Source organism: Schistocerca cancellata, chromosome 2 (genome assembly GCF_023864275.1).
Source record: "Schistocerca cancellata isolate TAMUIC-IGC-003103 chromosome 2, iqSchCanc2.1, whole genome shotgun sequence".
Classification (NCBI taxonomy): Eukaryota; Metazoa; Arthropoda; class Insecta; order Orthoptera; family Acrididae; genus Schistocerca; species Schistocerca cancellata.
Window position 1 is genome coordinate 1,131,122,803 of NC_064627.1, and position 24,158 is coordinate 1,131,146,960.

Below are 24,158 nucleotides of genomic sequence, written 5' to 3' on the forward strand. Positions count from 1 at the left end.
TTATTCATACCATTAATAAACAAATAAAAACCTTTACCAATTTATCACTTCTGCAAGTCCCTATAAATTACCTTAGCAGTTGAGCTATAATTTCCACACACCACATGTTGAGAAAAGGTATAATTAGTCCCACAAACATCTGTGATTTCAAACTTGTAGAGTAAGGATGGAAAGAATATTATATATTTGAATACCTTGAAATTGCTGAACAATGGCAGAGGGAGGCATCAGGAGGGGAGGGGGGGGGGTTAAACACACAGCTGTTATGGGAGTATGTAGAATTTATGCAAAGTGTCATTTTAGTGAAACATCCCACTGATTTCATACAGTAAGATAGCCGCCAACTCGAAAGTTTGTCATGTTTCTCCGCGGAAAAAAGCTAATTCTACCGGTAAAAAGAAAGCGTGTACAAATTGCAAGGACGCAATAACAAAGGTAAAGGAGCGTGTATCGAGCCTAGAATTTATAATCAGTGCTATGAAAGAAGATATTTCGAAATTTCAGGGCGGAAAAAGTGAGCCGAATTCTCTAAAAGTTCCGAACAACATGGCTGCTGCCAGCGAAAAGATGACTAAAATCACATACAAGAATAACGCTCAAGAACTGTAAAATCGTGTGAATAGTAAATGTAACGAAACGCAAGCATTGTGCATGAAAACTCTTTCGAAGTGCTCTCAATTATAGACAGTGATAATACAACGAAATGTGTCGAGCCGCATAGGAAAATGACGACGGAAACAAAGCACAATAAAAAAGATGTAAACCTCAGGGAAAATACAATTCTACCGTCAGTGTGGTCGCCGACAGTGTTTCAAAATCAAGAACTTCACAAGATGGTTTATCGACTACTGTGGACAAAAGACAAGAAACAAACTGTGTCAACACACAACACAAAAGTTCAGGTAGACCAAATCACCATCATACAAATTCTGGGAAAATAAACCTGTTTGATGACAGTCAGGGGAGGAACATAGCAGCTGAATTTCAGTGTAGAAGCATTTACAGCATTACTAGTACAGTCAAACTTGGCGCAACGTTTCAAGCAGTGACTTCTACAATTCATGTTGAGAAAACAATATCAACAAAGACTTTTTCGTGTTCTTGGCGGGAACGACCGATGTAGCAAGAAATGAAACGAAAAGCCTAATGATCTCACTCAAAATGAAGCTACATGAACTTAGAAACTCAAATGTTATCTTCTTCTCGGTTCCACATCGACATGACTTACCAAATTGGTCATTTGTAAATGAAGAAGTGCGGCAAGCAAATAAGGAAATACAAAATATATGCTCGAGATTCGAAAACGTAACATTTGTGGACATAAGCAGCAAAGGAAGAAGATTCAACACAATCCATGGTCTACACCTCAACAAACTGGGAAAAGACTTAGTCATAACGCGGGTCGAAGAAATAGTAAACAACAAACTGAGTGCGGAGTGTTATGGTACAGTGGCCATCCCTCCCAAGAACAAAAATCACGAATTTACAGATGAATCAACCATGAAATACCAGGTCAGTGATACAATACATCAGCAGGACAAAAGTGACGTTTTTTTAGGACAATAAAACTTTCCACCAGTGCAACACCAAATGCGAGTGTACATGACCCACATATGCGTCAAGTAAATCTCAGTTCAAACGAGTGCAATTTATCGTTTCTGCATTATAATGTACAGGGTTTAGGAAACAAAATACATGCATTTGAATCATTCATCACAGAGCTAGCTCCACATGTAGTAATAGTCACAGAACACCAAAAAACAGTAGACAACATTCATCATTTCAAATTAGAAGACTATAACCTAGCAACATTCTATTGTAGAACACAAAATAAGGGCGGTGGAGTGTGAGAAAATATAAGTTAATAACAGCCACAGAAAAAGTGTTACAGGCAAAAAATTCAATGCTGACAAAGATTCCGAAATTACAGCTCTCAAACTTACATTTTTTACTGTTTTGTTTATTGTTATATGTATATATAGATCCCCGAGTGGAAATTGTGACGCTTCCCTGGAATCACTTGATGGAGTTCTATGTAAATCAATGTCAGGTTGCAGAAAGGTAAATGTTATCATACTTGGAGACATGAACATAAACACCTTAGTCGTCAACCAGGAAAGCAAGTGTTTTGCAGATTGTATCCTCTCCTATGGGGCTAAAGACATTCTTGGACTAGTACCCACTAGAATGTCTAACACACCCACATCAATTGATCATATCATTACAAATTATGACCATATCATCTCAGCAGACATTATAAATGATCGCCTTTCAGATCATTTGGGCCAAACACTAGTACTAAAACGTAATACCAAGTTCAAACCAAGAAAAATGTATGAGCAGAAGCGAATACTATATGCAAACAACATTGCCAAGCTAGGAATTAGTTTAAGTCAGGAATCGTGGGAATCAGTTATTACTACCAATGGGGTAAACAATAAATGGAACGAATTTGTAGAAATCCTGACTGGGCACGTAAATAGGACCATGACAATAACAAAAGTAAATATTCACAAAAACCAACCTTTAACATCAAAACCTTTGCCGTTAGAGTGTAAAACAAAAGATCTAAAAGAAAAAATGGAAAACATGTATCACTTACACAGACTAACTGACTCAGAGGTACATAAACAAACCTACAAGCAGTACAGATACAAGTACCACAAAGAAGTCAGAAAATTAAAAGCAGGAAGAATCAGCCAAGATGAAACTCAGATAATGTCTCAAAGTCTTGCTGGTCACTTGTAAATAAAATAAGAAATAAGGAAACAGACACCCAAATTAATAATGTAGAATTAACCACAAACAATAATGTCATTTCCGATCCCTTTCTGGTCAACAAATAACCAGCACATATTCACAACTAGTGACAAACAGAACTGCAGAAGTACATTACCCGCAGTAAGTGCTTATGATATTTTGCAGAACACTGATAGCCTCAAAAACAAAAAAAAATCAGCAGGAATAGATGAAAATTCTCCATATTTAATGAAGAAATGCAAACATAAACTGATGAAACCACTACTTCATCTTATAAACTGTACACTCGAAGAAGGTGTGTTCTCTGACAGGTTGAAACTGGCTGTAATTAAACCATTACACAAAAAGGGGAAAGAAAGCATGTACAGAACTATAGGCCCATAGCCCTTATCTCAACTTTCAGCAAACTGATAGAAAAAATAATATTAAAAAGAATCCTGGAACACTTCAATAACACTGATATACTAGAGGATTTCCAACATGGTTTCAAGAAGGGTCGAAGTATCATGTCAGCAGCTGTACAATTTGTTCAACACGTACTTGAAAACATAAATGAAAAATCTGAAATGGCAGGAGTATTCTTGGACCCCTCATAAGCTTTTGACAGAGTACATCATGATGTACTATCGTCAAAAATTGCGAGGAGTGGTGCTACTGGAAAGCTCATCCAATTGCTTGAAACACATTTAAAAGGCAGGCAACAGTGCACAGAAACCCTATATTAAAACAGAGAAATACTAGAGTGAAAAAGGTCAAGTATAAGAAAAATTAATTTTGGGTTCCCCAGGGCTCCATTTTAGGTCCAGTCCTATTCATATGTTATGTAAATGATTTCACAAGTTCTCTAGACAGTAAGCAATTGGTCACTATGTACACCAATGATACATATGGTGTCTGTTGTGCAGATAGTGAGACCAGCCTAGTCGAAGAAATTCGTAGCTAGAAAAGGTAAGAGCGCACTCCGAAAAACAAAACTTGAAAGTAAACATGGAAAAAACAAATATCATTCATCATAAACCCAGTGGTATACACAGGCAGAACACTGAGACCAAGGAAACTCTGTCAAATAGCTGTTCAGATTGTAAATTCTTGGGACTATACATAGACAACACACTCTCATGGAAGCAGCAAGTTGACCATGTCTGCAAAAAAAATAACATCCAGTCTATATGTACTAAGACGATGATCACCATACCTCAATTCAGAAACTCTGAGGACTGTATATTATGGGTTAGTATAACCTTTCTTATCATAAGGGATAGTACTGTGGTGCAGCGAATGCCAAACAAATATGAAAAGAGTCTTCATACTGCAAAAGCGAGCCTTAAGAATTGTAGCAAAAGTAAAACAAAGAACCTCTTGTAAAACACTGTTCACAATATTCTTACAGTTTATGCCATGTATATACTATAAACCATAATGCTAGTGAAAGAAGACATAAAGATCACAAAAAGAAATATGGACATCCACCACTATGAAACAAGGCATAAAAAAGACTTTCATATGGTTACCAGAAGATTAACTCTAACAGCAAAAAGTCCTTATATCCATGGAGCTGTCTTCCACAATTCATTACCAGATGAAAACAAAACAGTGTGTCAAGCAGTGGCTTATTAAAAACTGCCCCTATAATCTGGACCTAAATGAATTATGATGTAATAAGAAATAATGTAAAAAGAAAATTATAATTGAAAAAATTAATTTTTATTTTTATATACTTTATATACAATCATGATGTAATAAGAAATTAATTTTTATTGTTTTATATACTCTATATACATTTATAATGTAATAAGGAATAATGTAAAATGAAAACTCTAGTTGTAAAAATATCACTTTTGTTCTTTATATACTTTGTTAAAAAAGGCACATGCATGTAAAAATTATATGTTACGAGCAAATTAAATAAATTAGTGAGGACTGGACATTCAATCTGGACAGGAAGAAGAGGACAACTGGACTATTTCTATGCCACGTTCCTGCCAGTTTTTACCAGAGATGAGGAGGAGCTCATTTATACGAGAATATACTGAATGTGATATCATCGAAAGGCCTCTTGACTCAGCATGATGTAGAACTTACATAGCCATACTATTGACATGTTTAGGAAAAGTTACTCAGGTGAGATATTACTTTTATCACACACAGTAACTTGGGAATCACCACATAGCAGAGATGCCAAGTCATAGATAGGCACAACAAAAAGACTGTCACAATATAAGCTTTTGGCCGTCAAGGCTTATTCGAAAATAGACGACACACACAAATGCAACTCACACACACACGACTGCAACCTCTGGCAGCTGAAGCCACACTGTGAGCAACAGCAGCAGTGCATAATGGGAGTGTCAACTGGGTGGGGTTAAGGAGGAGAGTGGGGTGGGAAGTGTAGCAGTGTGGAGTGGGGGACAGTGAAGTGCTGCTGAGGAGCATGCAAGGACAAGGTGGAGAGAGGGTAGGGCAGCTAGGTGCTCTCAGGAGGTTAGACAGTGGGCAGGGGAGAGGTGGGGGTTTCCAGAAAAGGAGAGAAGTAAGAAGACTGGGTGTGTTGGTGGAATGAGGGCTATGTAGTGCTGGAATGGGAACAGGGAAGGGGCTGGATGGGAGAGAGAAATGAATAATGAAGACTGTGGCCAGGAGGGTTATGGGATTGAAGGATATATTGCAGGAAGAGTTCCCACCTGCGCAGTTAAGAAAAGCTGGAATTAGTGAGAAGGGTCCATATGGCACAGGCTGTGAAACAATCATTGAAATTAAGGATGTCATGTTGGACAGCGTTCTCAGCAAAAGGGTGGTCCACTTGTTTCTTGGCTACAGTTTGTTGGTGGCCATCCGTGCAGACAGACAGCTTGTCAGTTGGCATGCCCTCGTAGAGTGCAGCACAGTGGTTGCAGCTTAGCTTGTAGATTACTTGACTAGTTTCACATGTAGCCCTGCCTTTGATGGGGTAAATGATGTTTGTGAGCGGACTGGAGTAGGTGGTGATGGGAGGATGTACAGCACACGTTTTGCATCTAGGTGTATTACAGGGATATGAGTCATGAGGTAAGGGGTTGGAGTAGGGGTTGTGTAGAGATGGACAAGTATGTTGTGTAGGTTTGGCGGACAGTGGAATACCACTTTGTAAGGATAATGGGCAGGACATTTCTCATTACATACATAAATTGCATAAATAAGGCCTCAAATTCTTGGTACTGGAAAACTGTGAGATGTAAATAATTGGAGAGTTAATTAGAAATGTAATTACAAAGACTATTAATTACAGAGGAAGACAAAAATAAATAACAAATGAAAATACATCGCTTGGTAACAACTTTTAAGAGACAAGGTACTGGCAGAAGTAAAGCTGTGAGTACCGGGCGTGAGTCGTGCTTTGGTAGCTCAGTTGGTAGAGCATTTGCCCGCGAAAGGCAAAGGTTCCGAGTTCGAGTCTCGGTCGGGCACACAGTTTTAATCTGCCAGGAAGTTTCATATCAACACACACTCCGCTGCAGAGTGAAAATCTCATTTCTGTGAACTTTTAAGCTGTTTCTCAAGATAGTGAGATCTTCTGTTGCCGGAATTTTTAGGTTACCATTTTGTTAATTAGAAGCATTAATTTTTCATGTCAACATCTCTGCAGTCTCTAGTTATTTATTGCTAAGGACTTATTACTTCAATTTCTTGATTAATTACCTAATTTACTATATGTATATAATTTTATTAATGACAACAATCCATCGATAATTATGACAACGCATGTCCTTCCAGAAAATTCCACACACCTTCGTAATGAATATCAGGTTTCTTGTCACATAGTACAAAATGATATATATAAAGACACACATACAAGGCCTTAGGAAGCACTGAATTGTCTGATAACTGTCCGGATGCATATAAAAAAAGGTGATATCGGACATTTCATATGAGTCCTGGGTGAGGCTGTACCATTATAATGTGACTGTAATACCAGTGTGTCACAGTTGGAATCGGCCAACTCATGCAAATACCATGGTGTAACACTTTTTAGGGATATGAAATGGAATGCTCACATAGGCACAGTCATGGGTAAAGCAGGTGGTGGACAAACCATTAATGCAACCCGTTGTGGAATATTGCTCAAAGTGCAGGACCCGTACGAAATATGACTAAAAGACAATATTGAATGTATACAGAGAGCTGCAGCATGAACAGTCACAGATATGTTTGACCTGTGGGATAAGGTCACATAGAGGCTGAAGAAACTCAACTAGCAGACTCTTGAAGGAGAAATAATTCTTCTCATGCATGGAACAGGGAGAAACCACAAGAACTGGTACTGTGGGACATACTCTCTGCCTTGCACTTCACAGTAGTTTGAGGAGTATAAATGTGGATGTAAATGTAGATAACTGTTCACTCACGAAATTTTACGAACATTAAATAACAAACAAGCAGTAGTGTTTTTTCTGCTACGAATCTAAGGTATTTGGCAGTGTGAATCACTATATTCACCTACATAAACTAACGCTTCATGGGACTGCTGGTATAGTCAACGAATGGATGATGTCATATCTAACTAAACGAACTGTTGAGAGTTAGTTATATTTCTATGTTCTATTGTTATTTGTTGTGCAAGGTGCTTCTGTAATTATGTTTCATGTATTTCTTAAAACTATAGTGTAATAATTACTCTTTGCTTAGTCAGTTGTTTCTTGTCCAAACACGTTGTATGTGTGTAAGTCAAATTGTAATGTACTCTTTTAAACATAACCAAACAATTGCATAACCTGAAAACCACAATTTATCAAGACGTTATGGACTCACATACATACAAGTAGAAAACTGGACATGTAACTATTCAAAAACAGGTCAGTGACTCATTGCATATCAACAAATAGTGCAGAGAAACATTAAATAACAGATTAGTGTCAGTAAATGAAAGACATGGAATTACTTTCTTAATCATAGATAGAAGATTTTTGTCTCTTATCAACGGATTCTATTAAGTCATAGCCGTAACTTTTGTCAAAGGATGAACGCAGAAGTGTCAATTACAAACTGAAGTGTGTAATATAGTGGTGTGCAGGGTAAATATGTTGGTGCATGAGAAGCAGCATGCTGTTATTGAGATTGGAATTCGAAGAGTTTGTCCACACATGGAGCACCCTCCTCTTCATCATGACAATGCTAGATTACAGACGAGCTCTCCGACATCTGCAACAAACCAATGCCTTGGGTTCACTTCATATAATCCCACTTTGATGATCTGATTTTCATCTGTTTCCAAAAGTTAAAGAACACCTCTGAGGACATTACTTAGTGATGAAGCAGTGAAAGCAGATGTGAGGTTCTGTCTCCATCAACGAGGTCAAAAATTCTATAATGTTGGTGTTAATAAACTGGTTCCCCATTCAGACAGATGTGTTCGTTGCCTGGATGACTACACTCCTGGAAATTGAAATAAGAACACCGTGAATTCATTGTCCCAGGAAGGGAAAACTTTATTGACACATTCCTGGGGTCAGATACATCACATGATCACACTGACAGAACCACAGGCACATAGACACAGGCAACAGAGCATGCACAATGTCGGCACTAGTACAGTGTATATCCACCTTTCGCAGCAATGCAGGCTGCTATTCTCCCATGGAGACGATCGTAGAGATGCTGGATGTAGTCCTGTGGAACGGCTTGCCATGCCATTTCCACCTGGCGCCTCAGTTGGACCAGCGTTCGTGCTGGACGTGCAGACCGCGTGAGACGACGCTTCATCCAGTCCCAAACATGCTCAATGGGGGACAGATCCGGAGATCTTGCTGGCCAGGGTAGTTGACTTACACCTTCTAGAGCACGTTGGGTGGCACGGGATACATGCGGACGTGCATTGTCCTGTTGGAACAGCAAGTTCCCTTGCCGGTCTAGGAATGGTAGAACGATGGGTTCGATGTCGGTTTGGATGTACCGTACACTATTCAGTGTCCCCTCGACGATCGCCAGTGGTGTACGGCCAGTGTAGGAGATCGCTCCCCACACCATGATGCCGGGTGTTGGCCCTGTGTGCCTCGGTCGTATGCAGTCCTGATTGTGGCGCTCACCTGCACGGCGCCAAACACGCATACGACCATCATTGGCACCAAGGCAGAAGCGACTCTCATCGCTGAAGACGACACGTCTCCATTCGTCCCTCCATTCACGCCTGTCGCGACACCACTGGAGGCGGGCTGCACGATGTTGGGGCGTGAGCGGAAGACGGCCTAACGGTGTGCGGGACCGTAGCCCAGCTTCATGGAGACGGTTGCGAATGGTCCTCGCCGATACCCCAGGAGCAACAGTGTCCCTAATTTGCTGGGAAGTGGCGGTGCGGTCCCCTACGGCACTGCGTAGGATCCTACTGTCTTGGCGTGCATCCGTGCGTCGCGGCGGTCCAGTCCCAGGTCGACGGGCACGTGCACCTTCCGCCGACCACTGGCGACAACATCGATGTACTGTGGAGACCTCACGCCCCACGTGTTGAGCAATTCAGCGGTACGTCCACCCGGCCTCCCGCATGCCCACTATACGCCCTCACTCAAAGTCCGTCAACTGCACATACGGTTCACGTCCACGCTGTCGCGGCATGCTACCAGTGTTAAAGACTGCGATGGAGCTCCGTATGCCACAGCAAACTGGCTGACACTGACGGCGGCGGTGCACAAATGCTGCGCAGCTAGCGCCATTCGACGGCCAACACCGCGGTTCCTGGTGTGTCCGCTGTGCCGTGCGTGCGATCATTGCTTGTACTGCCCTCTCGCAGTGTCCGGAGCAAGTATGGTGGGTCTGACACACCGGTGTCAATGTGTTCTTTTTTCCATTTCCAGGAGTGTATATTGAGAAATGAATACATAGGCATGAAGAACGAAGATTTAGAATGTTTGTAACATTTGTTTTGTTTAGAAAGCTCGAAGAGTATTCAAATAAAAAATTTCCACCATGTCCTCGAACTATCGCTGAAGAACCTAGGACATGTCATATAGGATTTCGTCAAGCTCGTATTTGGTGTGCTACACATTATAACTTATTCTTATGAATAAATGCTGTTTCAGAACACCACCACATCGAGGTTCTGTCGAGAAAACATCTTATGGGAACAGTTTGTTGCAGTTAAATGTCAGCTAATCACTTATCAGCAATTAAAGCTTTCATGTGCGGTGTGAAGCAGGCCAGAGTTACAGTTAGTATGTCATCATTAGAAACCGGATTATATGCATTTGCATGTAGCATATGTGTTTGCATATTTGACCCATTTTCACCAGTTATTGCATATTTTAACTAAAAACTAGTGACAGTGAATATTTTCGCTCCATGTTTACAATATTTTAAAAATTTAGTTGGTTGGTTTCTAGCTCGATCTAGTTTTGATGTCTCGAAAGATTGACCGCGACCTAAAACTACGTGCAATCGCTAACCGAGAGGCCACTGCCATGTGAAGTCATTACATAAGATGACCAGGAACAGGCAGACAGAGTCAATGCTCCTGCACCCCCACCCCCGGTTAATACTCTCCATTGTCATACCGTAGGCGTCGGCAACAATAACGCAAGCTTGTAGTTGCAAGTCCATTGTTTCCGTTTAGCTTTTTATTTAGTTGTACATAGCTAAACGTGTTTACAACGTGTAGTAGTGTGTAACGAGTTGTGAGCCATGCTATCCAGAAAAAGAAAGGTCGTTTCGTGGATAGCTGGCCATCCTGGAACATTTACATATGACGGAATTGTTTTACATCGTCGAATTTGAGAGAAAAGCATTGCAGCAAAAGAAAGTTTCAGATAGACCAGCATGTCAAGACAAGTCTTCACATCGCAGGAATGCAGAAGCAATGACAACGACAACAATTTCTGACAACAGCAAGTTGCAGTAGCAGGGATTTGCCCAAAACTAAAAAAGTCGGTTTAACATGGATCTATGTGAAGCACTCATTGCAAGCAATATTCCTGTTCACAAACTTACAAACCCTATCCTTAAAGGCTTCCTGCAAATATTGCTCAAATGAAAATATACCAGATGAATCAACATTGCATAAAAATTACATACCTACAATTCACATAAATGTTCTGGAAGAAATACTCAATGAACTCAAGGACAACAGTGCCTGGATTTCAGTTGACGGAACTTCAGACACTTGTGGCTGTTACATTGCAAGTTTAATTGTAGGTGCTTTAAAAGAAGAGCCTTCTTCTTCCTATTTAACGGCCTTCAAAGATCTTGAGAAAGTAAATCATTCTATGATCACCAGATTTGTGAATGAGAGTACTAGAAAACTATTTTCCAGAATCTTCTGCAGCTGAAAGGGTTTTTGTGTTTATTTCAGATGCTGCATTCTATATGATCAAAGCAGGAAAACCCCTCCGAGTATATTGTCGCAGTTTGAGTCATGTGATGTGCTCTGCTCATGAAGAACATTGCCTTGCTGAAGAAGTACGTTCCACGTTTGTTAATGTAAATAAACTGATTTTATCCACAAAGAAACTGTTTCTAAGGCCTCCTGCTTGCATCAAGACCTACAAAGAAAAACTAGCAAATGTGCCTTTACCCCTCACAAACCAGAGACACGTTGGAATGAGTGAGTCGAAGCCGTGTTGTTTTGCAATGAACATTTTGAAGCCATTGGAGGGGTTGTAAACGACTTCAATAGTCCAGAGGCTTTGGCAGTTTGCCAGTGCAAGAAAGCTTTTTATGATTCCATTATTAAAAAAGACATTGCTGTGATTAGCACTCATTTTTAGCATGTACCTGCAAGTGTGTATTAAAAGGCTTGAAACTCAAGGTTTGGCGTTGAATGAATCTATGCAGTTAATGAATAAAATTATTCTAGTGAACTCCTCATTGCCGGAGGTATTCCCAAGAAAACTCAAAAAAAGTTAGAAAACATTTTAAACAATAACCCAGGCTTTGAACCCTTGTACCGATTTTATTAATGGGATGGGTGAACTTTTACCAAAAACAATAACTGCCAACATAGCACTCAAATTCAAATACTGCCCAGTTACCTCAGTTGATGTAGAACGGTCCTTTTCTGCTTATAAAAATATTTTGAGTGATCGAAGACAACCTTACTACTGAACATTTGGAATTGTACTTGGTTGTTTATGTTTACAATAGCAGAAAAACGTAAAATAAATTGTAAATGATGCTGTGGTCAAACAGTATTAATTTAAAGTTAATGCTTTTCAAACATATTCATGACTGTGATTGTTTTTTAAAGAAAATTTTATGGATTTTTGGAGCGTGCGCCTCTGCATGCGATATATTTCAAAGTTGGTCCTGTACATATCGAATGTTTCGCTGCGACTCACTCGCATCGCATCCACTTGTTACCGACAACAATAGCAAGGAAGGAACAATTCTTGAAACACGGTACGCGTCCCCATTTTGCAAATTTTTAGAAAATAATCTCAGAAAGGCATCCTTCCTAACCTATACCAGAAAGTATTCAGAAAATGATACCAGCGTTCTAAATGTACCGATTTTTCATGTGGCCGGCGCTCTTCCTCGTAATTGATATGCACAAATTCGACTTTGAAATGTAATGCACGCAGTAACCACTATGCTTATTTATTATTTGATCTTGCGTATTTTGACACTTTTCATGCATTTTTATGCATTTTGCATGCATATTTGTATGTTTTAAGGTTTTTATGGTGCATATAATCCAGTCTCTAGTTGTCACTGTGGCGTCGTGGGTATGGACATCGAGTTATGAAACTGAAATGTGTGGTTCACATCCTGCTAACTGCAAAGATTTTAATATTCATTTTTGGTTTTCTGAAAAACTCGGGGCTCTTAATAGACATTCTTGTATGTTCTGTAATATTCGATATTATGTACATATGTCACCTATACAGATGTTCTACAACACTGGCCAAAGTCCAGTGAGCGCAGTACTATACTGGAGAGACTGTTATATGAAGCAAAGCTGTGACGTATAATGTCACAGCTGCCATGTTAAACCGAGGCAAGCTCAAATCATTCTGCTATATGGAGGACATACAGTTATAATTTATGGATACTATATGATGATACCTATTTTTAGTTTACAGTCCACTGTTAATTATTACACTGTATCTGCAACCATTCTCAGCAAGATCAATTTTGCAAGTATTCTGCTCTGTTTACACATGTAATTTTGAACCGTTGCTACAGATCGTTAGAAATTATACTTCTCAAAAATCTTGTCTCTGTGCAATAAATGTTTTGCTTTCATTTTTTGCATCTCACTTCATTACTGACGAGACTATATAGCGATATAAAATAAGTAAATCATTGGCAAGAGTTATTTCTTATTTTAAATATCTCTACTGATCGGTAGCAAACTTTCAGGCAATAACTCATAAGAAATGCTTCTCTCCACGCGCCTAACAAGAGAAAATGTTCTGTACACATCATTAGCCAACAAAATTGCTAAACCATTTGCTTTGTTCCCCAATCCAGGTAAACTAGTAACAACTAGAGGGAAAAAGCTTTAACTTTAATATAAATCACTCTGCTGCCACCCAGAAAATCGGAATAGGCAAAATATCTAAAAGCAGAGCAGAATAGCTAGAATATGCACAAATAAGAAATCTCAAAAATATGGACAATGGCAGGTAGTGCCAAATGAAGTGGTGTATGGCAAACTGGAGCCCATTGCAGATACTATACAGAAAGTTGACCTCTTTTTTGGTGACATTATGAGGAAACCAGAAACGAGATTACTAAGAACAGCATTATAGATAAGCTTTGGAACATGAGGAAACAAGTGGGATGGTTGAAGAGAATGAGGGAGGATATGAAGAGCAAGAATTAATCCTAGACAATCAACAAAAAATTAGATATAAATCAAAAATAGACAAACAACAAAGGATAAATAGGGTATTTACAGTTGTGAAACGACAAAAAGGATGAGAATGAATGTAAAGATACTGGGCAATTCAAAAGGAAAAACTATTGAAGAAGATGACCAGAAAATGACTGACTGAAGTGATCCAATGAGGCTGTAAAGGCAAAAAAAGAAGAAGAATATCACTCAAGAGATTGTCATGTCAATTTACAGACAAGAATATTTGGGAAAGGTAGGAGGTGGTCAAATTAGTATCGTGTAAACGATTAATTTTATGTTTTTTTATTTTGTTTCATTCAGTGTTCATTTATGTTTCACACATTGGCAAATGTAATAAGCTAGCTTAGTTTTTGTATCATGCCAGTGTAGTTATCCTTTGCAGTAACTGTTGCTTCCTTTGTATGTGCTTTTTAATACAATTTGAAGATGTGCAGTAGCATTATGTTGTATTAACTGCGAGTCATGTGTGTCTTCACAATTAAATACATGGATACGTGCGTGCGCTTCGCCAAACACGTTGCCTTGTTCAACAACAAAAATCATACAGAATTAGTAAGCCTGTTATAAAAATAGTTTGAGTCCAAGATAAATGTCAACAGAGCAGGACGAAAGCATTTTTCTGTATGCTGTACAGTTTTAAACACTACTTCAAATAGGTGAAGCAGACCACCTCTGTCAACCTTCACAGTAAAGGTAGCTAGATTTACTACAGGCATCTTACAGTACATGTCATTATTTGGGCACATTTAGGGACAGTAATAAGTTATTTTCACTCTGCATATCTCGACATCTAAAGAATTTTTCACAAAACATATCCTCATATACAATAAATAATGTTTTCCTGTATTCACTTAGTGTTGACGAATCAAGAGCCTTAAAGTAACTAATGTGTTTACTATTGTAACTGAACTCATCACTGCTCATTTGGCACATGAACTCATGGGCACAAAAATAGCTCACTTTCTCAGGTTCATCTATATTACTCTTATCACTTGCAGTATCATTGTTATTGAGCAACATTGTTCTTGGAGCAGCTGGAAACTGTAATGTGGTGGAATTATTGTTCCTACGAAATCTAGATTTGATGCAAGAAAAAAGGAGTTCTAGGTGATCTTCAGAGAGTTTGAATGCTAAGAAATACTTGAGAGGTTTCACTGTCATGATACAGAAACTCCTAGGAGAGACCTTGAACACCATGTATGTGCATCAAAAATCTGTATACTTTTTTGTGAATGTACTAGTGCACACATATAATTAATCCATAATGTTTAAAGGAAGTTTCCATTTCACAACGAAAATCTTTCCAGTAATTTGCATTTTCAGCTCTCAGTAATTGTTTGAAGCACTTACCATGCAAGTTACTAGTGATGCATATATGAAACAATATATTGATTATTCTGATGGATTCTACAATGGCAGAGGAGTTTTGATAATCTGGGTGCTGGGAAATCACTATAAATCCAATGGCATCAACAACACTCACTGTTTGAGCTGCTAATGAGACCTTCATTTTCTTGTTATAGTAATTCATATACAAAGCAGAGAGTGAACTGACAAATCATAAAGATTCACGTTTTTGAAGATAATGCAACTACAAAATGAATTCCCACTTCACATTCTTAGCTTCACAATTAATAATTTTATTCTCAGGTGAAGTATTATGAACATGTGGCATGGATTGAGTACAACACCGTGCAGAATTCCCTCACTGTCATGATGCTTGAAGTAAGGGGAAAATCATTAGAATTCACAGGGCACCCAACGTTCTTCAGTGTTACAGCAGCACCATCACATGTCACTGACCTAATGAGAACACGAACAAAAAATAATTTTAATATACAAATTTTAACAATTTCAGTCATTGTATCTGATGACAGTATATTCACAAGGAAACATGGAACTGAGCATTTAAACTTTAAGTGTATGGGAGTGTTTGAAACACTAAAGTGTCAGTAGCCAGTTTTTCAGCATTTATATTCACAATGTTATTCAAATCAACATAGCCTGAAAACAGTTTCTTCCTATTGTTCTACAAAGCTGTTTCCTAATTGACACATTCTCAAAAATATATGCATACTTTTGAAGATACCGTTTGTCACTTTTATTATCCTTTAGATAGTTGCAAACGTCTTTTAAATTGCCATATTCACAATTTACAGAAGATACCCAAGTGTAAAGAATACTGGGGTGGCGCAAAAGACCCATAGAGCATACAAATATGTATACCCCAGGGAAATAGAAATGTAGAGTGGGGAAAATTGTTTGGTTAATTCACTATATTGCCTGGACTGACTTTTAGAAACATTGTTTCAAAACTAGGTAACTATAAAATCTAAAACAAAGCCACCCAAATGTTCTTAAAGTACACTTTCCAAGTTGTCATTTGTATAGTTTCTTTTACTCAACATTGCAATTAATTCTGCCAATGCATTCCACCGTTTCTCATGCCACTTAAGCTTCATCCGCTGTTTCCCCAATTCTTTCTTACGGGACAGAATTCTGTGAGTTATTTATTCTGATCACTTGCATCACAGTTGGTGAGACTGTCATGGGATTCACATAACATATTTATTTCCTGGGTCTCATAAATTTCCTGAAACCAAATTAAAACACTCCATCAGGAATAATTACGAGCTACTACAACTGGAGAAAGATACTGTACATGAACAGCAATGTGTATTCTTGTTGCTAGTTAAATAAATCGTTTTACCTCATAAACTGTTGGTGTATTTGTAGAAAGTTGTCTCCTTAAATTGACTTTCACTTGTAAATGAACAGGAAAAGTGAATACACTCTGTATAGCGTCATCTTTCAGCAGCTGTTTGTCAGTTCCTGCTAGAACATAGCTGCCATTTGTAAAATGATCTCTTCAGATGATGCTATACTTAGACATAGTCCAGAACTCCCTTTGTACTGTATGCACCCATTTCTTCAGAAGTTCTGGACGCAAGTGAAAAAAACTGGAAAGATTTTAACACTCTTTGTACAGTACTTGTGTATCTCAATCATTATTTCTTTTTCAGTATGTTAAAGCGTACGTTCTTCATAGGCCTGTCCCCACCAACGAGTTTAAATTTCATAGAGTGGAAATCAGTGACCTCAGTTCAAATCTGAAGAGGGTACTCAAAGGCGTCTTTGCCCAGAAAACCGTGACGCTCTTTTGTGGAGTCGCGTTATTGTAACAGGGCATTAGTACTTCTTGTCATTCATCTCCTTGTGACTTTAAAGTGATTTTGATTCTCTTTATTAACACACATGGTCGAAAGTTGTGTCGCATGCGAGTGCAGTAATCGATGGACAATAGGAAGTGGTATTCATTTCCATCTGTAAGTTACTTATGCTTTAAGGGGACGTGTACGTGAATAACTGTAAAAAAATCGGGTTTTTCGTTTTTGTCTTAAAAAGTTCTCTGTACTTTTCTGAAGGAGAAAAAGTTTTCTTCCAGGAAAATGGACCACAGAAAGTACCAAAATTAGAGCAATTTAAAAGTGGTTGCATGTACTATGACGTCCCCAAGGCACACCACAAGCTCTGTTAACAATGAAGTTTTGCTCTCATTTGTTTCGTTTTTAGTCATTTAAGTTGGCTAACTTACGAAAGCTGTACAGTTGCTTATCTTTCGTTTATCCAGGGTGTCTCAGCTATCTTGTCCACCCAAAATATCTCTGGAACAATAAACGACTTTCATCGGTATCAATGTAGGGCTGGGGCCCATGAATGTACATATTTTGAAACATTCTAAAACGAAAGCATATGTGTTTTTTAACACAAACATATGCTGCCCGTAATCGCGATGTGATTGACATGCGTAATCACACTTCCATACTTATCAAGAGGTCCGAAACGAATGATACGGTCTGCTGCCATCCTGCTGCGATTACGGGCAGCATGGGGTTCACGACTGAGCCTCAGGACGTGCGCTAGCAGCGCATGTCGGGTGTTTCAAGCGTCAACTTCGCGTCGTAATATCTCGGGATGTAATGGGAATATTGCGATGCAATCAACGCCATTGTGTATGTGCTTTGTCATGCAATGGATTGCTGAAGAAAAAATATAGGAGGTCCATTTAAAAAAACATAATTTTGTGTTAAAAAACACATATGCTTTCGTTTTAGAATGTTTCCAAATATGTACATTCATGGGCCCCAGCCCTACATTGATACCGGTGAAAGTCGTTTTCCAAAAGCTGTTATTGTTCCAGAGATATTTTGGGTGGACATGATAGCTGGGACACCCTGTATAGAGAGTTTAGTCATTATTTTCTGTTGTTTTGGCGCGAATATTTCGTTTACAGTGAAGTACATTTGTGCTTGAGTTTCTTACCGTCTGCTTAAGTTTCTTATTACACTTGAAAGCAATAGGAACAATTAAGAAGTTGGATGTTAAACAATGTAAATTTTATGGAAATCGGTTCATCAAATGGATTAAATCTACTGGTATTGAAATACAACGTAATACAACACTTGATCAGCTTCAACTACTCCAAGTGCTTCTAAGCTAAAACTGAATTATTGGACAATGGGCTTGACAGTATTAATGACGACAATATAGAGACACCAACTATTGATTCAGCTTGTGTTATTGTTGAACTCTTTGCTCTATTTGAAGTAATAAAGAAAGTAAAACTCTGAACATAGCTGCTAAGGTTCAGTGACTGTGTCAGAATTATTTGTAACAAATAAGCCCTCGGTCACAAATATTAAGTCAAAATTGACCTGGTTTCGACGCTACTATGAGCGTCGTCTTCAGAATTAGACTAACTGTGCTAAAACATTAGGTATATAGTACATTAATAAAATTAAAGTTTTTACTGACTCGAAAAGATGCAGTACTTACAAGTCACATATTAAAAATGATCTCAGCCGGAAAGGCGATGTCATGAACACTTGTGCGATGGCGAGTTGCTAAGGGCTGCTTGTACTGTGGACAAGGGTTGCAACCCTGAAGCGGTGTGAAAGAAAAAGGTGGAAATAATGGCAGAGTTGATTGTAGTGCTGAGAAAAACTGTTTAAATGATAACCTGGAAAGTGTTATTCAGGAACATTTTAGCGGCTTTCCTTTAGACTTTATTTTTACCCAGCTGAAAAATAGTGATGCAGAGAAGCAATCCAGGTGATACAGTGAACTAACCAAACAAATTACCCTCACTCTGCATTTCCACTGCCCTAGGGCATATGCATTTGTACGCTTTATGTTTCTTTTGCCACACTCCAGTATTCTTTGTAGTTGTCTGTCATCAGTAAATTGTGAAGCTGGCTATTTACGAGAGGTTTTCAACTATCTAAAACATAATCCCAGTGACACATGATATCTTAAAGAGTGTGCACTTATTCTTGATAGTATGTTAATTAGGAAGCAGTTTGTGTGGAGATGTATGCAGGCTATGTTCATTTGGGCAACAACATGAATATAGATGCAGAACAACTGGCTATTAAAGCTTTAGTTTTCCAGGTAGTGACATATAATGAAAAGTTTAAGTTGCACATTTCTTTGTAATTAACTGTCATTAGATGTAATGACTGGACTGTGAGAGTTTGTTTATTGAAACTGTTTTCTGTAGATGTTCTTGTGAGGTTGGAGACATGTGATGGTGCTGCTGTCAACATCAGACACTGAAGAATCTTGTGTGCTCCCTGAATCTGTAAAATTTTGCCCTTTACTTCAGGCATCCTGCAAGTGACAGTAATGTTCATGCAATTCTTGATACATGCCATATGCTGAAATTAGTTTGTCATACTTCACATACTGTGAAGCTGGAAATGTGAAGTGGGACTTTATTTTGAAGTTACATTATCTGAAAGAGTATGAATTTTTAAAATTTGCCGATTCACTCTCTGGTTCTTTGAATTTCTATAAAAAGAAACCAAATGTCTCTTTAGCAGCTCCAATGTTGCTGATGCCATTGAATTTCTAGAACGTTCCCTACACCCAGTTCTTCAGGATGCCTCTGCCATTGTAGAGATCATCAGAATTATTGATAAACTGTTTGAGATGTGCAACTCTAGGAATGTGCATGTTAAGGGTTTTAAATGACCATTGAGAACTGAAAAAGCAAATTATTAGACTGAATTTATTTGTTGTGCAAAAAACTTCATTCTGACATTTAGGATTGATTGTTTGTGAATATTAGTACATCCACGAAAACATTTGTGTTGGGATTTTTTATATGCATAAATGAAGTTAGAAGCCCCTCCCAGGAGTTTCTGTTTCGGGATCTTGAACCTCTAAAGTATTTTTCGACATAAAAACTCTCACAAGACCACCTAAAACTCTTTTTTTTCTTCCATCAGTTGTGGGCTTGGTTGGAGCAATAATCCCACCACATTACAGTTCTAGTCTGCTCTGAGAACGATATTGCTCAAGAATAATGTTACTACAAGTGGCAAGAGTTATACTAATTATGTTGAGAAAGTGAGTTCTTTCAGTGTTCATGAATTTAAGTGCCATAAGAAGCAAAGCAATAAATTCACTGATAATAGTGATGATACTAGTTACTTTAAGGCTATTGATTCAACACTACTCGGTGAATGCCAGGAGACAATTATTCATTATATATCAGGATGTGTAGTGAGGAAAATTATGCAAATGTTAAGATGTGCTGAGTGCAAAGAACTTATTACTGTTCCCTACACGTGCCCACACTTACTGCAAGACTCCTGTGTCAAATCCAGCTGACTTTTACTACGAAGGTTGACAGAGGTGATTTGCTTCACCCATCTGTAGTAGCTTTTAAAATAATGCAGCATACAAAAAAATTCTTTCGTTCTGCTTTAATGTGATTTACTTTGAATTATAACCATTTTTAAGACAGGCTTATTAATTCTGTTTGTTGTTTTTTGGTGAACAATCAAATGTATCTGGCAAAGTGCACACGATAGTCTCTATCATTGACTGTGAAGCCATGCATGAATCACAGTTAATAGAAAGTATTGCCACTGTGTACTTTCAAATTAGATTAAGGGCACACACAAAAAAGCAACAGCTTCTGCACAGAGTAACTATTCTGGAATGAGACAGAGTTTGGAGGAGCTAGTTGTATTTGCCAATGTATATATTGAATGAAACAATATAATTAAAAAAAATTTTAATTTAATGTTTACATGTTACTAATTTGAACACCTCCTATCTTTCCCAAAATTCTTTCCTGTAAGCCGTTAACATAACAACCTATAAAGTGATTCATGTTAACATTAAAGATTTTCTCCTGTTAGCAACTCAAATTAGCAACAAAGCAACAGTTTAGCAGTTTTGCTGCCAATGATGTGTACAAATCTTTTCTCACTATGTGCAAATGCATTGCTGTGTGAAAGTTCATCACATATCTGATGAGGTAACTATAATAGCAAACTTTTCATGTCAATGTGTTGCACATTTTGTAACACATATGAGTCCAAGATGGCGCCGATAGAAGAGTGTTGTGACACATCTCAGTCCTCAAAAAAGGTTAAATTAAATAGTTCATCATGTAGGGAATGTTCGAAACGCGTCATGAAAGGCATCTTTTGTGTGAAGTGTAGCTACTGGTTTCATGAAAAATGTGCGAAAGTGAATTTAAAACTCATAAAAGACGAGTTTCCATGGTCATGTCCACATTGTTTGCGTATTGAGACGGCTGAACTCGTAAGTACCGTGAACTCAAAAGAAGAAATTATTAAATTGCTTCAAAGTGACATTGAAGTGCTGAAGGCGGAAATTTTAGCATTGAAACAAGAAAATTCTGAACTGGTTATTGAAAGAAAATCCTGCGTGTGTAGAAATCAACCCATTACTGAACAAAGTGGCAAACATCCGCATTTGTGTAATACGGCGAATAATACCACAGAGAACTCTGTCAGTGAAACAAGTGATAAGTATAAATGGAAAACAGTTTCCTATAACAAGAAGGACAAACGTAAAAGTGCAACGAACAAAGAAGATGACAAAAATGATTTTCTGTTAATAGGTGATTCTATATTAAAAAATGTTATTGTGCCAGACTGCAAGGTCGATGTTCGACCTGGAATCCGATCGCATCAACTCAACAAACATTTTAAGAATGTATTGTCCACGAAAAGAAACACGGGCGAAACTGGTAACAAAACTTTAAGTACCGACGATTACAGAGGTGTCTTAATCCACGTGGGCACAAACTCCATACGTAGAAACAGTGAGGAAGAAATCGTGAATGAAACACGGAATCTGATTAGATTGGCGAAAACGGTATACCCAACATCCAGGCTGGTAATTAGTGGAATTATTCATCAAAGATCGGTAAGTGATACATCAACAGGATAAAAACCGGCATTAGGGAACAGTGCAACAGACTCGGTGCAGTATTCATTGACCCAAACAAATTCTTAAACTACAAGTGTCTGGGAAAAGACGGCCTGCACTTGAATAGATTAGGCTCTGTGAACCTTAGTAAAATGTTCATAGACTTGTGTAAAGTCCTAAGATGCAAGGGAAACTAATTCATTGTGATAGGGGTGACAAAGAAAAAATTCAAACTGAAAATAAAAAGTTTAGGTACCAAACAAAGGATGCACGTAAAATAACTAAAAGCAAAAATGATCTATTGATGCACTGGTATATAAATGGCTTAGGGGCAGAACTACCAAATCGTAAATTCTCAAAAATCGACGAACTAAAAATTCTGCTTTTAGAATCCGTAAATATTAAAATAATCTGCCTAAATGAACACTGGTTAACAGAAGATAGTATAAAAGTACTAAATAGTATTAATAATTTTAAGGTAGCTGCTAGCTTTTGTAGAATAAGCAAATCTCGTGGAGGCTCCTGCATTCTTGTCAATTCTTCCATAAGTTATACAATAAGAGATAGTTTTAATTATTTAAATGAAGAGAGCGTGTTTGAAAGTTGCTCTGTAGAACTGAGTGATCTGAATACACTGGTTATAGCAATCTACAGAATTCCTGGATGTGCGGTAACAAAAGTGTTTTTAACCAAATTCGAATGCCTCCTGGAAAAACTCCAGAAAGAAAGTAAAAAAAAAAGTTGTTATAGCAGCAGACTTCAACTTCAATGTCTTAGTTGAAAGCAATGATTCCACAAAATTTCGTGACTTAATTCAGAAATCTGGTTTCAAGCTAAATTTTTCTGAAGGCACTAGGGAAAACAGCAGATCAGTGACCTGCATTGATAATATTATTACTAACTACAAATTTGACAGTGGAAATAAGCACAAATACTGCTTAGACTTGGGCATTTCAGATCACTCAGCTCTGTTTATTGAGCTCCCAAAAGCAAATAACCTAAAGCTTCCAGAAGTGTGTATAAAAAGGGATCTCAGTAAAAGTAAAATGGATTTATTCCGCAGTAAATTAAGTATAATAAGCTGGCCTGTAGACTACAATAGTTCAAGCTCGATAAACTATGACAAATTCTTATATTGTTTCTTAGAGGTATTTAATGAATCATTTCCTCGTAGATATAAGCAAAAGAAAGTTAATGGTAAACTCAAATGGATTACAACAGGAATAAAGATCTCTAGTGCCAGAAAGAGAGAGCTCCACAATGAGTTAAAATCAAACAGAAATCCAGATTTTGTTATTTCTGTCAAACAATATAAAGCTGTATTTAGGAAAGTTGTGGCGGCAGCTAAAAAAATGGCAAATAATAAATTCATACGAGAACACAGAAATAAGACAAAAGCAGTGTGGTCAATTGTTCGGTCTGAACTAGGAGCCAAAGTAAAAATTCATGAGATTTTGAAAATTAGACATGAAAATGAAATTATAGTAAACTCTGTTCAGATGTCAAGTTGTTTCAATGAATTCTTCCTAAACGTAGTAAGATTGGATGTGGATATGACATTCTATCAGGGCATCACAAATTTGGAAAACAGCCAGAACACATCTTTTAAACAATTTGAAAAAATAACCCAAAGGGATGTGGAAAAGGAAATATTGTCTCTAAAAAACAAAACCTCACATGGGTGGGATGAAATAACAACATCTGTAATCAAGTATGTGTACGATATTATTTCCCAACCACTGTCAACTATTATAAATCAATCTTATGAACAGGGATGCTTTCCAGAGGTATTGAAATATGGTGAGATCAAACCTCTATTCAAGAAAGGATCGACAGAAGATATGGGGAATTACCGCCCTATCTCTCTCTTGCCGGTCTTCTCTAAAGTGTTTGAAAAGATTGCAGCAAAACAAATTAATAACTTTCTTACTGTAAATGATATAATTTTTAAAAACCAGTTCGGATTCCAACAGGGTAAAAGCACTGCGAATGCTATAAATGAGTTTATTCAAAAAATATGCTCCACGTTAGATAAAGGTAGAAAGGTCACAGGTATATTCTGTGATCTGACTAAAGCTTTTGATTCAGTGAACCATGGATTACTCCTCCACAAATTACAGATGTATGGAATCAGAGACACCGCTTTAAAATGGTTTAGCTCTTACCTGTCAGGTAGGAAACAAAGAGTAATTTTAACTTCAAATGGAACCAATTATTCATCAGACTAGAAAACAGTTCCCCAAGGAGTCCCACAAGGTTCGATATTGGGTCCCTATCTGTTTCTTTTTTACGTAAATGACCTACCACTTGCTATTGATGTTCATTC

At 37.9% G+C, this 24,158-nt stretch overlaps 1 protein-coding gene across 1 annotated transcript; it reads left to right on the plus strand.

Annotated features, from left to right (window-relative positions):
- Positions 1–265: 265 nt before the first annotated feature.
- LOC126161270 (uncharacterized) lies at positions 266–3,356 on the plus strand. Its single transcript, XM_049917010.1, has 3 exons — positions 266–271; positions 2,926–3,122; positions 3,164–3,356. Exons 1-3 carry the CDS (start codon positions 266–268, stop codon positions 3,354–3,356), a joined length of 396 nt encoding a protein of 131 aa, XP_049772967.1.
- The last annotated feature ends 20,802 nt before the right edge of the window (positions 3,357–24,158 follow it).